Here is a 16,455-nt window from a genome sequence, read left to right on the forward strand (position 1 = left end):
AAAATCAAAGTTAAAATCCTCTGTCTTTGGCAAGGTCAAGTTTAAAAAAATTATTCATAATTTATTGTTGGAAAATCCTATTATTTATTGTTATTTTTGATGTGATGGACCTTGGTTCAAATGTTTGTAATGTGCTTATTGTTGTTGTCAATGGTAGAAGTGATATATTTGTCAACTTTTCACCCATAAAAAAATGCTCAGAAAATTCATGCTTTGTTGCAGTTCAATCTTATAGTTATATCCGTTGATGTATTTGTCAATAATCCAAAATAAGAATAAGAGAAAAGGACAAATAGGTCTATGACCTTTTGTCCCGCAGACATTTTGGTCTATGACCATTAAAAAATACTATTAATTTCTGACCTTCACAAAATTTGGACGAATCAGTCTCTGACGGAGGCATTTGGACGGATCAGCCCCTGATGGAAATATTTGGATGGAGGAACTGATCTGTCCAAATTTTGTGAAGGTCAGAGACTTAAAAGTATTTTTCAATGGTTAAGGACGAAAATGTTCGCAGGACAAAATGTTAGGAATCTATTTGTCATTTTCTCTAAGAATAATTAGATTCTTGGTGCAATTTAAATTCATAATAATCCATTTTATTGATTGGTGTCCCACATCTTCAATAAAGTGTTATCATCTTGTCTTATTTATCTTAGGTAATGGATTAAGTCATCTGCTTGCTAATTCAATTTCTATTTTTGATTTGTTACCTATATGTAAAATTCAATTCACGTTCCTGGTATTTTATTGTTATTTGTTAAACTTTTCATGTTTGTTTATATAATTAAAATAAAAGAGTTAACATTAAAAAAAAACAAGTTGGTGTTATTAATATTGTCTTTAGATTATATGCAGAATAAGATGAGTAATAACACTAATATTGAGGCTATTCAACCATTTTTTTTATTATCAAATAGTAATAAAAATTGGTCAATTGTTTGGGATCAATTTGAAATATAGAACACTACCAAGAAAAACACCAAATATAAATATTGTGGTAGTTTAATATAATATGGGAATGAAACCAACTTAAAAAGTAGTCATTTGAAAAGATGCAAGTGAAATTCTAAGTGATTCAAACAAAATAAGAAGAAACAATAACCATGTTGAGTATAGATGAGTGTGGTGTTTGAAATTCATCTAATGCTCTCAAATTTGACCAAGAAGAGGCTTGAAGGGCACTTTGACAAAATTTGTTGGGAAAGAATTATTTCGCTTTGATGAGAGACCGAAATTCTAAAGTTTTGTGCATGTCCTACACGTAAGATTTAAAGTTTTTTCACAGACTATATTATATTAGCACGTGACATTAGAGATTTTTATACTGAAAAAAAAGATGAAGTTGCAAGATTTTCTCCAAACAAATTGTGCTAGAGTATGTCTAACAACTAACATTTGGACTTATAGTACAAAATTTTACTTATGAGATTGACAGCACGCTTTGTGGATTTGGATTAGAAATTATGTAAAAAAAATACTTAATTTTTTCCAGGTGATAAGCTATTTAAGATAGGTCATGGGAGCGACAATTAAATATTGTTTAAATAATTGAAATTTGAATTGGATATTTAGTTGATAGTTAATAATACATCGTTTCGTAATGTTGCAACTTAGTATCTGAAGCAGCAATTAAGTTCTTGAAATAGCATTATTTTGAATGGTAAATTTATTTACATCAGATGTTTTACACATATTCTAAACTAAATTGTAAAAGAAAGGTAAAAAGAGATTAGTAAATCAATCTTGAAGATTCGTAGTATAGATCTTTTTCATTTAAAGCTACTAGGTTTCAAAAGTGTATTAAACCAGAAAAAATATGAATGTTGAGACTAGGTAAAACTCTACCTTTCAAATGTTAGAGGTAGCTTTGAAGCATCGTAAAATATCTTAGTTACTTGCATTGAAAGACAACACATATACAAGAGATTTGAGTGAAGGAAAAAGAAAAAAGTGTGCCTTATGATTTAGATTAGGAGTGTGATGAATCAATTGTACCTTTTTTGCGAATGTTCAATGATGTCACTATACGTATTTCTCCTTATATGTTATCGGTACTATGTATATGAAAGAAGTGTTTGCAATTAGACGATATATTTATCATTCTTGTAATCATTCTGTTGATTTGAGTACTTTGTCAACGACAAAAAAGATGAGGGTTAAATATGAGAAGTATTGGGATAATCTTGATTTAGTGAATATGTTGTTATTGATTGTTGCCGTACTTAACTCAATGTAGAAGATTGAATATGTCAATTATTTTTTTTGGATTACTTGTTTGGAGAAGAAAAGAGGATCGAATTGAAGTTAAAGTTGTCCAAGTGCATAAAGTTATTTTACAAAAGGTGAAACTGATATATAAGATATTCAAGTCAGCAACATTAATACCGATATTCATGATATGAGTTTTTTCTGCAAGCAACTGGTCGTAGAGCAAATACAAGATCTGAACTTGATAGATATTTACAAAAAGATTATGAGACGTACTCCTATAAGTTCAATATCTTAAATTAATGGAAGGTCAACTCAACCCGATTTTCAATTCTTGAGAATATGGCTAGCGAAATATTAGCTATACCTATTTCTATTGAGGCCTTAGTGTGCACATGCGATTGGCTTAAAGAAGATCTTTTCTCGACTTTAGATGGTGATGATAGGAAAGTTCATCAACAAGTTGATCAAAGTATATAATTTTATTCATATTTCTTCTCATTTTATTTTATGTTTATGTTTATTATCATCTTACTGTTTTAGAAGTTAAGTATTACTTGTCAATTAAAAGTTAAATATCACTTAAAAAATAAAATTTGAAGTAAGAAAAAATTGCTTTGATAATTATTTTATATTTTTGGAAGATAATTTTTCTTTAAGAACGGTGATTATTCTATAGCAACATCTATTAATCCTCTTGATGATGACTAAGCATGCATAGTATTCACATTTGTTTTGGAGAGATTTTTCGATGACATTTTTTGATAATTTACCTAGTTATCTGTATTGGTTATTGTTAACAAATTTATAAAGAATTAAATTCTAGTTGTAATGAACCTACATAGTTTAAGAAGACTTTAATATTAATTTTATTTTAAAAAATATTAAATTTTAAAATTTACAGCAAAATATCCATTTCAAAACTAAATTTTTGGTAGAAAATATATCGTGAAAATTGAATTTCTAAAAATTAGTTTTAAAATCAATTTTTTTATACAAAAATCTAATTTTAAAATTGAATTTTTAAAAAATTAAATTTAAAATCGATTTTTAATTAAAACCGGTTTTAAATTTTTAATTTGGTTTAAAAATTTAAAATTGATTTTACTTACAAATTGATTTTTTGTCCAAAAATTCAGTTTCAGAACCAATTTTTAGAAATCTAATTTCAAGTTATACTTTTTCTATCAAAAATTTAATTTTAAAATTAGTTGTTTTTAATTTTGAAATTTAATATTTTTTAATACTAAAGTCTTTTAAAATTATATAGCTTCATTGTAAACTAGGATTTAATTTTTTATAAATCTAATGACAATAACTAATCAATATAATTAGGTAAAATATCAAAAGATGTCATTGAAAAACTTTTCCAAAACAAATGTGAATATTATTATTAGGCGTACCTAGTCATCATCAAGATGATCAATAGATGCCACTATAGAACAAATACTATCATTAAAAAAAATATATCTAACAAAAAAATAAAATAATTATCAAAGCAACTTTTCCTTGTATCAAACTTTATTTTTTAAGTGATACCTAACTTTTAATTGGCAACTAATACCCAATTAACTTCTAAAATAGCAATATGACAAAAACATAAAAATAAAATAAAAAAGAAGAAATATGAATAAAATTATATACCTTGATCGACTTGTTGATGAACTTTACCATTATCACCCTCTAAAGTCGAGAAAAAATCTTCTTTAAACCAATTGTTTGTACACACTAAGTTTTTTCAGTACTGAATGTAAACTTCGAAGTTATAGTAGGAATAAGTATAGTTAATAACTCATAAGCCATATTTTCAAGAATTAAAATCGGGTTGAGTTAATTTTCCATCAATTTAAGATATCGAACTTATGGGAGTACGGCTCACAATTTTATAAATATATATCAAATTGAGTCTTGTATTTGTTCTACGACCAATTGCTTGCAAAAAAAACTCATACCATGAACATAGGTATTAATGTTACTGACTTGAACATCTTGGTATCAGCGTTATTTGTTTCATCAGAACTTTGTTCTTGGCGATAAAGTAACTTTATGTACTTGGACAATTTTGACTTTAATTCGGCCTCTTTTTCTTCTCAAAAAATAATTGACATACTCAGTCTTTTGTATTGAGTTAAGTATGATAGCAATCAATAATAATATATTTACTGAATTAGGATTATTCCAATACTTCTCAATCTTAACCATCTTTTTTGCCATTGACAAAGTACTCAAATTAACAGAATGATAACAAGAATAATAAATACATCATCCAATTGCAAACACTTCTTTGATATATCGCTGGTAATATATAAGGTATCAGAAATATGTATAGTGACATCATTGAACCCTCGCAAAATTGGTACAATTGACTCAGCATACTCCCAATCTAAATCAAAAGGCACACCTTTCTCTTTTTCTGCACTCAACTCTCATTTATATGTGTTATGTTTTGATGCAAGTAACTCGAATGCTTTGCGATGCTTCAAAATTATCTCTAACATTTTAAAGATAGAGTTTTACCTAGTCTCAACATCCATGCAACTACAATACAAATCCTCGAGACTAGTTCACCAATATCTTTTCTTCCTTTTACAATTAAGTTTAGAATATGTGCACAACACCTTATGTGAATAAATTCATCGTTCAAAATAATGCTATTCTAAGAACTTAATCGCTACCTCAGATATTTAATTACAACATCATTAGACGATGCATTATCAACTGTCGCTCTCATAACCTCTCTTAAATGGCTTGTCACTTAGCAAAAATTAAGTATATTTTTATATAATTTCCAATCCAAATCCACAGAGTATACTGTCATGCTCATATAAGTAAAATTTTGAATTAAAGTCTAAGTGTTGGTTGTTAGACATTCTCTATCACAATTTGTAGAGAAAAATCTTGCAACTTCCTTTTTTTTTCCAGCATAATAAGCTCTAATATCACATGCTAATGTAGTCTGCGAAAAAATTTTGAATCTTGCTTGTAAGATATACACATCTGAATTTCATACTCTCAACAAACCGAAATGGTATGTCTTCCACAACAAACATTTTCAAAAGTGCTGTTCGAGCATCCTCTTGGTCATATTTGAGAGTGCACTAGATAAATTTGAAACACCAGATTCATTTATACTCAGTGTGATTGTCTTTTTGTTCTTTTGTTCGAAGCGGTTAGAATTTAACATATTCTTAAATGACTATCCATTGAGCTGATTTCATTTCCATATTGTATTAAACTACCATAATATTTGCGTTTAAACTTCTTCTCGGTAGCATTCTCTATTTCAAAATTATCTCAAACAATTGACCAATTTTCACAAACATTTGACAATGGAAAAGATGGTTGAATACTAGTGGACAATCCTGGTGCCTCAATATTATTGTTATTGTTCATACTCTGACCCAATGGATAAAAGACAGGCCCAATAAGGAGAAAAGGTCCGACTCACACAGAGGGGGCCTCCAACCCATACCCGACCTCTTTAAGGAGGTCGGACACCATGAAAAGAGCCCAACTCTTCTTGTTCAAGCAAGAAACTGCCTCCGCAAATCTTTTTTACTATCTTTATCTTCTCTAAAAGATAGGTCTTAACAACACCCAAGATAAAGGGAACGATCATCTACCCATAAAGGTAGAACTTTTCTAACAAAGGTGGTTAACATTCTACTATAAATACAATGACACTCCTGAACTATAATTTACGTTTTGATCTAAAAAAAACAAACCTATCTAAAGTCCTTGTTGACTTAAGCATTGGAATCTCTTGCAGGTACCACCCCAACCTCCTCACGAGAATTTAGATGATGGCACCTCGACACCAAATAAGTCAGACACTGCCTCACAATATTCAAAATTCAGAAAATACATAACTGATTACAGAGGAGGAGTATGAAACCCTAACTTCATAATTATAAACCCTATATGTCTAATTGCTTCAGATACATAGAAGGATAGAGAATCAAACCTGAAGTCAAGTGAATGGGGAGGAGGAAGAGGATTGGAAGAGGGCAACCGGTGGCTGCTGCAACGTCAGCGGCGATGCTCTCCAGTAGACGACGAGCAGCGAAGAGAGGGCGGAGAGTGGAATGCGACGGCGGAGAGGGGAGAATGGATGCGGCGACAGTAACGAGAATGGACGCAATCACTCAGACACAAGAGTGGAGAGGGGAAGGACACCGTGACTGAAGAGAGAGAATAACGCGGTGAAGCTGTGAGGGTGATGGTGCAGTAACGGTAAGCATTGAGCAAGAGGAGTGGTCGGTGGCGATTCGCAAGGACGGTTTGGTGCTATGGCTGTGACAGCTATGGGAGTTTTGAACTTTTCTGGAGAGTTGGGACTTGGGGACGGTGCTAAGTGGAGTAGTAAGAGAGAAGGGAAGACATTCAATAAGGTAGGGTTAGGGTTTTCAATAAGTGAAATTACTAAAAAACTCCTATATTAAAAACAAATTAAGGGTATTTAAGTAAAATTTAAGAATTTGGAGAATTATCTGGGACGAGACGGAGATCCCCACTCGAGTCTCCGCGCCTGTCTCTGAGGGATTTTAGTCCCCATCCTCATCCCTACCGAAAAAATTCCCCGCCTTTGGCTCTCCATTCTGGACAGTCCCCACGGGGATTCTGTGCTTTGGAGAATTTTGACACCCTGCAAATACCATATAAATTTGAACATCTTTTTAAGTCTGAATTTCTTGTTGCATGTTTAAATCAATACAGTATCACTTAAAAAGAAAAGAAGAGCTTTAAATTTATGCTCTCTGCTCTATTCATGATTCCATCTCACCAACCTTGAACCTTCACATTACAACTAGCAATTAGGGGTACCAAAATCAAAACAAGCAAAGACCCTAATTCCCACGTAATTTATGAATTTCAAGACTAATCCTAATAACTAGGGTAGAAGCTTTCAATCTCAATAAACATAAGTCCAAACATCATTACCTACCTCATTCTCTCCCTCCAAGTCTCATTTTCCGATGCCACAAAGCTATCAACACTTTTCTAGAGCGTTGGTACCCTAAGAGGAAAGGCGGATGGCGGAACAAAGCCGCGGTGCAGCGACAATCCAAAGAGAAAGAAGAAGAGGCTGTGTGTGTTAATGGTGAACTGCAAAACCAAACTCAATGTCAAATTCAAATTAGAAATTTTTTTGGATCTAAATTTGGATCTAGTTCTGAATCCAGATCTGAAACTCTTAAAACGATTTGGATTAAAAAACTAAATTACAAAATCGATATAATTTGGTTGACTTTTTTTATTTAATATTGATTTTTTTCAAATGATCTGGTTTGAATTGGGTTTAAAATCCAAAACTTGGATCTTTTTGCCCAGCCCTAACAGCGTTATGACCAAAAACAAAACCATTAAGTGTAGGTTAACAGGTCAAGCCAAATTTGTAAAGCAATTTAGGCAGTCAATTAAACTAGCCCAATCAATAAGCATACATATAGAGTCAATAGAACTATCTCAAACATAATTTTCATTACATGGAAGAGATGATCTTTCTTGTTGGAATATTTCCGAGGAACAAAAACTGGAAGTCGCAAAATCTCGTGGAAGAAAGAACCTAAACTCTAAGCACCTCATAGAAAAAAAAATAAATCGTGATTTCAATTCCAAAGACCAAATTGACATGTTTGGTCACTAACAAAGCTTCTATCTTGGCTCACTACAATCTAAATAGCAATCCACATGCTTCATGCCTCTGATTTCTGGTGCAGAAGCTGCCTAGTCCAGCGATGCAATGAAGCCAACTGTACAATAAAATATCCTCTTTGTATTCTGCATTGCATACTAGACAGTAATGAAAATTCAGTATCACAATACGCATTTCATTCGGTTTCTTGCAATGTCTCTTTGTTGGAGATGTGTGGAAGAGTTAAATCTGGAATCTCCTCAATGTCCTCTGCAGGCTAATAAAGTAGAAATGCAAGTAGTATGCTTATAGGCTAAAAACATAAATAAGCTAAAAATGGCAAGCATATCTAAGGCCACTAGTTTACCTGCCATAGTTCCAATAGCCGCCAAAACAAAAAATCAACTATCATAACCAGGAAAAACAGCTTGCCTGCCCACACTCCGCAATAAAGGTATCTGACAGAACACAGAGTATCAGTTTCTACTAGAACTAGCCCCTTCATTCCTTAAGTATGCTTTGATATCCGATTGACATCAATCTTTGAATGGAAGAGAAAAATCCAGAAATAATAATCAGCTTCATGTTCTGTTTCCTAATTCAGTAATCCAAAAAATTGTCCGCATAGCAAGAATAAATATAATAGTGTATATACTAAATGAAAAACCTAATGATTCCTTGCTTTGCCAGCTACCAACCCAACTAAATTATGTTAAAAGCAGAACATGTAATTTTATGCTCAAGTAAACAAATCACATTAAAAGAATAAAAACCAGATTTCCCTTTACAACTTTAAAAAGTATACAATACCATTACAATCAAATTCAACATATAATGTTAAGAATGTACCGTGAGAGCCGTTCAAGTAGATTTTGATTGGGGCACTTCAAAGCACGATCATATACAATTTCAGTCCTTTTGGCAACATCATGCCAGTTATAGAGTTCCCTCATCTACAAAAAGGAAAAAAGAAAAAAAAATTAAAAGAGAACTAGTTTTACCAATTGAATCAGGGACGTATCCCTCAAACAACAATCACCCGGTTGTGCATGACTTGTGGATCAACTTTTGGCAGCATTGATATTGCCCTTTCAATTGCAAGCACCATATCACCAGGATCAGGTTCTGCCAAAATGATCATGTCATCTGGTAAAACCTATACAGCAAAGAAGTGAATCCATATCAATCCCTGCAAGACAGCATTCCAAAATTGTGGAATTGAAAAGAAACAGACTTTTGTAAGAAAAATTAAACTAATTAAAAAATAAAGAGCATTTATTCTCATACTGAACAGGTAAAAGAAGGAAAGTTGCACCTACCTCGGGAACTCCTCCAACACGTGTGCTAACTGTTAACAATCCACAACTAGCAGCCTCTAATATGGCTATACAGAAAGCTTCAGTTAAGGAACTGCAATAATTCAAACATTATTAATGATTGACAATAGATATGGATTGTAAATGACCTGAATGTTGAAGCTCTAAAAAATGCAAATAACTTGAGCTTCCAACAATGCTTGAATTCCAAAATTAGACAACATGGTGACATGTACAAATTCTAATATCATCAATTGGAAAGCTTAAAAAGAGGAAAATATACGGAAGCAGAACCTGTTTAAGAAGATATGTCCTGATATTAGAACAGAACGGACTTGTGCATGTGGCACAGCTCCCAACATTTCAACTCGATCTTGAAGAGAATGTTTTTCTCTCATCTCCTCCAACCGCACACGCTTAGGTCCATCACCTCCAACAATGAAACGAACCTACAATTCCAATTATCATCAGAAAGCAATGTGCACACTCCTTGGGAATGCTGTAGCCTTTCAAAGAGGTTCTATAGGAACTTCACATATTTAACATCCCACTACAGCTTTGAAAAGCAACATTTAGACTTTTACACAAAGCAATATAACTTATACACAGCAATAGAGCAAGAACCATAGAGAAATTGAAATGAAGAAAAACATTGCAATTTGAAGTACCGCAGAGATAGGTCAAACCATTCCCACAAGCGACCTTAGCATGGAATTACACTCAAAATACGTCATGCAAGAAAAACCAACAATTTTTTTCCTTATTTTTTTCAATCATCTACTCACATTGGGATGCAGACGGCATACGTCTGGAATGACTTCAACAAGCAAATCTGCTCCCTTGCGATAAACCAACCGGCTAATAACAACAATAACAATCTCCGAGCGGCTCGGCTGCACCACCGCTGGCTTGAACATTGCAGTGTCCACAGCATTAGGTATAACAAAAACCTTCTCCGGGGGCAGCCCCGACCGTAACACTGTATTCTCCTTGCTCGTATGCGAAACACATATGGCCTGACTCACATCAGCCAATGTGAACTGCAAGACCTTGTTCATATGTATGCTTCCAGCATCCGAAAATCCATAGAGAGAATGATCCGTGAATACAACCCTGTACCCCATGGTTCTAGAATGCATGAGAGCTTCATGACATAGAGTGGAAAATGCTTGATGTCCATGGACAATAGTGATTCTTTCTCGAATGAGAATGGTTCTAATAATGGGGAGTGAAGGAAATAGGGTTGGGAATGAGTTCTGCATAACAAAAGGCCTCCACGGAACATAGTAAACTTTCAAACCGCCAGTCATGTATCTAACCCCAGATCGGTTTCCATACGCATGAGTTACAACCACTACCTGAATTCGATACAAATTACGGAAAAAAAATTAACAGCATAAGCAGAAAATAATTAACTAACAAATTGATTGAATTACAGAGAATGTGATTATGACCTTGTGGCCTAGCTTGAGTAAGCACTGAGAGAGATAATAGATGTGGTTCTCGACGCCACCAAAGTTGGGATAGAAAAAATCAGAGACCATCATGATTCTGTGCTTTTTTCTATCCATTGATTAATCTGCGAGGCCAGTCTTGACACTTGTTCGTTGGGATTATTGGAGAAGACGCCTGAGACTAAAATTTGATTGAGAGAATTAGAGAAACAAAACACACGTGAAGAGAATAGAAGATGAATGAGAAATAAGATTGTGAGTGAAGTGTCTCCCAGACCCAACCCAATCATAGAGTTTTTCATCCAACGGGGATATAATTTATTTCATTTGGGCCTTCCTAGCGAATAAACCCACGATCCATCTCTCTGGCGAATCTCACCGACGGAGACACAGGGAACCTTGGAGTGGTTGGAGAGGAGAAGCAGCAGTTGGAGGCAGAGGAAGAAGGTGAGGCTGCGGAGATCTAGGGTGAAAAATGAAGGTGTTTAACTTAATCTCCTCTCCTACTTGTATATTTGCTGTGGAACTTTCATCTAGGTGTCAGCCTCACAAATTTTAGGAATAAAAAAAAAGAAGGAAAATAAAAGGTATACCACAGGGATCCTTTTCTCTCTCTGGCCTGCTTCCTCTCACTCTCTCTTTGGTCTGCCCCGTTGCACTCCCAGCTTCGCCATTCTCTCTCTGGTCTGCTTCGTCGCACTTCATGTCGCGCCGGCTTTCCAAAAATGGCGACAGCAAACACTTTCCATTTGTTAGATGACAGAAAATCGCCGCAGCGGCACCGGCGTCTCCACCCAAGAAGCGTTCAGCTGCGGCGGCTCAGCAGCAGAAGCAGCAAACTCAGTTGCCTTCTCAGGCTGGTAAGCATTCTATTTTGATTTATTGATTGGTTTATTCCTTTTTTCACTTCTCTTGTTTGATTTGTTTTTCATTTTTTTTTTGTTTTTGTTGAAACTGTTGGGCTTTTCATTTGACATGTTGGCTTTTATTGATGGGTTTCAATAGTGAACTCAGATTTATATGTTCGGTATTTTTTTTTTATTGCCCTTCTATATAAATTCATAAATTGCCATGCTTTTTCTTCTTAATTTGAAATTAGATTGAAAGGAAAAAGCAAGAGGATAAAGTGAAGAGGGTGCAACAACAGGAGGAGATTTTAAGCATGTTAAAGTAAGAACTATTGAATTTCCTTCTCAAAGAATATATTCAGTTAAAATTTATTTATCATCAGAAAATGAGAAGAATTTGATGAATAATATTCTCTTACCATTATAAATAAGATCTTTGGATAATCATAAATCCTGAAACAGCTTTTAATAAAATCTGTAACTTAGAAGTGTTATACATGCTGCTTCTCCTAATTGATTAATTATTTTTTGGAGATTAAAGAAACGTGCCTTCATTGTACATAAATGCATACACTTTTTTTTTAATTCTTAGTTAAAACGCGGCAAATTTTAGAGCTTTAGCAGCAACTAAAAGAGAAACATGTGCATAAAACACAATGATCTTGAGACATAATAAAAGCTATATACACTCCATATGCAAACACTTCAATTGCTTCCCAAATAAAGAATTAATTAGGTCTCTTCAAGCCTTTACTCTTTTGTGATACCAAAACATGAGCTTGACTCTTGCGTTGCTTTGCTTAGCTTAAGATTTTGTTTCTTGATTTCAGAAAAAAATAATAATAATAAAAGAAGAAGAAAATGATGAAGAGGATTTTAGAATTTTAAAATTAGTTGATGAAAGAAGTGAAGTTTTTTTGGAAGAAAAGTTCAACTTCTTTCTCTATAATAATAGGGGAATGTCTTTGGTGGAAAAGGTATCTTCTGGACTTTGGTAGACCAAGTAAAAATATTCTTAATGTGTGGCTCAGATTAATTCTATATACAAGTTTTCTATAATTCTATATGTGACCCAATACTTACTTTAATTGCAAACCAGTGTATTGTGGTTCGGTTATTATGGTTATCTCTCTTAACACATAATTATTATGGTTATATCTTATTTTTTCTCTATTTTATTTATCCATCTACTTCACGTATTTTATTTATCCATCTACTTCACGTTTTTCATCTTTAGGAGATGGGCACAATTATTGTATTTATTTTCATCATATAACTTGAACACGTACGAATTTTTTATTTTTTAAATTCAAATCAATCCAATTCAATCTATAATTTAATCTAAAATTTTTTATGTACCTTTTTTGAGTACTAAAGGGGTGTTCGTGGTGCGGTTTGGTTCGGTTTTTGAGAGAAATGTCATCCGATCCGATCATCTAATTAAACTGCGGTTCGGTTTGGTTCGATTTTTTTATTGAGACCATCCGAACCAAACCAAACCAATTAAAATCGGTTTGGTTTGGTTCGGTTTTTTCAATCAATTCAAAATAAATACTACCATACTATTTCACAAAGTCATAACATTGAAATTGTCAAACACAAATACACAATAGCTAACAAAGTCTTGATCCAATGAAATTGAACGACAGAAAGAATTCAATTACGACAATTAAAGAAGTTTAAAAATTCAATAGTTAACATAATTGAAAATAAAAATAAATTTCCATTAAAAGATAGCCAAGTTATAGTGTTTTCAACAAAACAGCTAAATTTTTTTATATTAGATCTAGTAAGTGCAGGCGTGTCCTTAAAATCAAAAGTTTAAATAGGTATAACTGTGAGCTTAATTCAACAATAAACAATTCATGGTACATCAATTTCACTAACTATATAAATTTTAAACAGTAGTTTGAAAAGATAAGAGTTGTTACGAGACTCCAAGTTTATAACACACGGAATCCCAAACCATGAAATATGAAGCAATCCACAAATTAAACTCATGCTATTTAATCTTATTTCCTGATCAATCTAAAAGCTGTTATGTGGATTATGCATGAAGACAGAACCATAGCTTACAACTAAATTATCAATGAATGAACATCATAAGCCACAATAAATTATCAGCATCACAAGCTTCAAACTTTAACCGCCAATTATCACTAACAGAGCATCATACCAAAAGGGTTTTCAAGTTAGAACTCATAACCACATAAAAATCAAAGACTTTTCACCAAATAAAATAAATTACAAGGAAGAACACCGAGAGAGATGATTAGGGGTACCAATGACGAAGGAGACTGAAGAATGGAGAGAGAGAGTCCACAAGAGTCGTTGGAGAGTTTCAATGAAGATTGAGAAACAAGATCAAGAGCAGAAACACAACAATAAATAAATTAAAAATAGAACAATACCAACAACCAGCAACAATACCAACAATAAAGCAATCCAACAAAAGTAATTCAACAATATCCAATTTCTCATGACATATACTAAATCATTAGATACACTGACTGAGGTAATCTAATACTTCAAACATGCTTCCATTATCTCATTATTCAAATTTATCTTTTGCCATACTGATTTCAATAACCAGCAACAATACCAACAACAAAATAATTCAACAAGACCAACATTACCTGACAAACAGCAACCAACAATGAATCAATAAAACAGCAATTGGTAAACAATGAATCAACAAACAGCAAGTCAGCAACAATGAATCAACAAACAACAATACAAACAATAAAGTAAACAATACCAACAAACCGCAACAATGAATCAATGATTATTGAACAAAAATTAGTCAAACTACATACCTAACTCGATGGCTCAGGCTCCATATTGACTTTAAATGACTTGAATTGATGGCTGGGTGGGGGACTGGGAAACGCTGCTGGGTGGTGGCGTCACTGGCGTGGTGCTGTGCTGGCCTGCTGGGTCAGTGGGTGGTGGCGTCGTGCTGTGCTACTGCTGCGTGGGTGGCCAGAAACGGTGCTCTGTCCGCTGGGTGGTGCTGTGCAACTGCTGGGTGCGAGCCTGTGAGGGTGGTGCTGGTTATGGCTGGGGCTTCGTGGTGCACTGGTGGGCGAAAAGGTCCTGGGAGCAGTGGGTGAAAAGGCTTCGGCGTTGGGAGGAAGGCTTCGAGGTAGTGGGAGCTTGGGAGGAACGGCCTCTCGCCGCCGGCCTCCAGACTCAAGAACGTGGGTAGGGTGCACCGGTGTAGAGAGCGAGATTGTAGAAGAGAGCGCTAGGTTTCGATTGGCGGTGGGGGTTAGGTCGCGCAGCGCTCATTTGGGGAATTGGGGGTGGGGGTTAGGTTGCGTGGGGGATTGGGGGCTGGGGAGGGGTGGGGTTGGTTTTTTTAGGGGTTTTGCTTTTCCGGTTCGGTTCGGTTCGATTAGAGTTTTCATGGTCAGAACCGAAAATCGAACCGAACCGAAGAGAAAATAGCAAAACATGTTTTTTTTCGATTTTTTCTATTACCAATTTATTCGGTTTTCGATTTTTTCGGTTTAATTGGTCGGTTTAGTTCGATTCGAATCGATTTTAAACACTTCTTAATTAATTAAATATATCCATTTTAATCTTTTTTACCAACTTTTTTAATTGATTTACAATAAAAAAATCCCAAAAAATTAGTCAAACAAAAAACCAATGAGAATTGCAGAGTATTTAGAGTTCCCACTATAACTGAGAACTCTCCAAATCATGATCCAGTATTGCACCAACCATACTGTTTAACATCTAACTCCTACCAAAAGTAAATATTAAAATAATTTCACATGATGATGATAATAATAATAACAATAATAATAATAATAATAATAATATTTAAAAAAATTATTTTTATATTATTATTATTATTTTAATAAAAAAATATGGAATTTTTCATGTGTCAAAGTTGCTAATAGACACCTGCGGCCAAGTTAGCATGTTCTTTTTTTTTTCTTTCTGGTCATGGCCAAATAGGCCCGGGTTGAGTATAACCCGCCCAATCTACAACCCGAAAGAAACTCCAATTCAATCTTCTTCCTTGTAGTGTCGTCTTTTTCTTCTCCGATGTCAACATCCTCATCTCCAGCATCCATTTTTTTTGGTTTCTTCACCTCAGCCGGAGCCACCTTAACCTTTTCATTAGTAGCTAATTTCTGTCTATTTGATCACAGTAACAAATTAGTATATAAGACAAGAAAATGATTACGATGCTATGTAAAATAAGCCTAACCCATTCAAGGATTCAACATATAAATGCACAAAAAATAAAAGAATTTTATCCTATTGAATTTATTGGATGCGGCATTGTTATTGTTCAAGTTGCCAAGGAATGTCTGCTGCTTAATTTTTCTCAATATTTTCTTCCAGTTGGTCACCAATCGATCAAGTTTTCAAAGGGTTTCAGTGTCAACAACCTCAATATCAATATCAAACTCAATTTCATTCCTACTTTAGATTCTCATTTCTCTTCCTTATGATCTGTACCACTTGCTTTAAATCTCTCTCTGCTCCGTTTTGTAGTGCCGTCGTCCAACCCAGGCTGCTCCATTACTCCAATCTAATTTAACTCTATATTTAAATTTGACCCACATATTAATAGAAATTTATTTGTAAAATTTTTATTATTTGTGAACCGACTCCATATTTTTCATTAATTGTCTTTATTACCTAGTTCTTCATAATCCAAAAAATACTTTTCCCACAAAAAAAAAGCTCCTAATAATAGTATTTTGTGTAAGAAAATTTAAAATAACTATACATTGAACTTCAATGCGAAAGTAACCGAAGTTATTGTTATAGGAGTCTTTTATATTTATTAAATTATAATCATAATTGTAATAGTATGTGACTTGAAGTAAGCAAGGCTGAGATAAAGATGATTCTTGATCAAGATTGAGATGAATATAATTCTTGATCACTAGTATGGAAAGGTAGATAACAAGTTTTGTAATAATAGCAATTCCTAACCAACTAGATACCCTAAAACTGAATGC

General features: G+C 33.7%; 1 protein-coding gene across 2 annotated transcripts; it reads right to left on the bottom strand.

Annotated features, from left to right (window-relative positions):
• Positions 1-7,606: 7,606 nt before the first annotated feature.
• Positions 7,607-14,801, bottom strand: LOC112703049 (phosphatidylinositol N-acetylglucosaminyltransferase subunit A). 2 transcript variants are annotated; one of them, XM_025754355.2, is made up of 9 exons: positions 14,284-14,801; positions 10,620-10,800; positions 9,951-10,523; positions 9,460-9,614; positions 9,169-9,259; positions 8,889-9,005; positions 8,699-8,802; positions 8,217-8,307; positions 7,607-8,126 (listed from the first exon to the last, which is right to left on the bottom strand). In XM_025754355.2, exons 2-9 carry the CDS (start codon positions 10,734-10,736, stop codon positions 8,046-8,048), a joined length of 1,329 nt encoding a protein of 442 aa, XP_025610140.1. In that variant the 5' UTR covers positions 10,737-10,800; positions 14,284-14,801; the 3' UTR covers positions 7,607-8,045. The 2 variants fall into 2 exon arrangements, with proteins under 2 accessions (XP_025610140.1, XP_072055575.1); XM_072199474.1 differs by lacking the exon at positions 14,284-14,801 and adding an exon at positions 11,213-11,495.
• Positions 14,802-16,455: the final 1,654 nt, after the last annotated feature.

Source organism: Arachis hypogaea, chromosome 7 (genome assembly GCF_003086295.3).
Source record: "Arachis hypogaea cultivar Tifrunner chromosome 7, arahy.Tifrunner.gnm2.J5K5, whole genome shotgun sequence".
In the NCBI taxonomy this organism is placed as follows: domain Eukaryota; kingdom Viridiplantae; phylum Streptophyta; class Magnoliopsida; order Fabales; family Fabaceae; genus Arachis; species Arachis hypogaea.

Excerpts from the sequence above, each read along its gene's own strand:
- LOC112703049 (XM_025754355.2), bottom strand. The coding sequence starts at position 10,736 with ATGGATAGAAAAAAGCACAGAATCATGATGGTCTCTGATTTTTTCTAT. Across the intron at positions 9,260-9,459 it reads GGACATATCTTCTTAAACAG|TTCCTTAACTGAAGCTTTCT; the intron begins GTTCTGCTTCCG and ends GAATTATTGCAG. Across the intron at positions 9,006-9,168 it reads GTGTTGGAGGAGTTCCCGAG|GTTTTACCAGATGACATGAT; the intron begins GTAGGTGCAACT and ends TTTGCTGTATAG.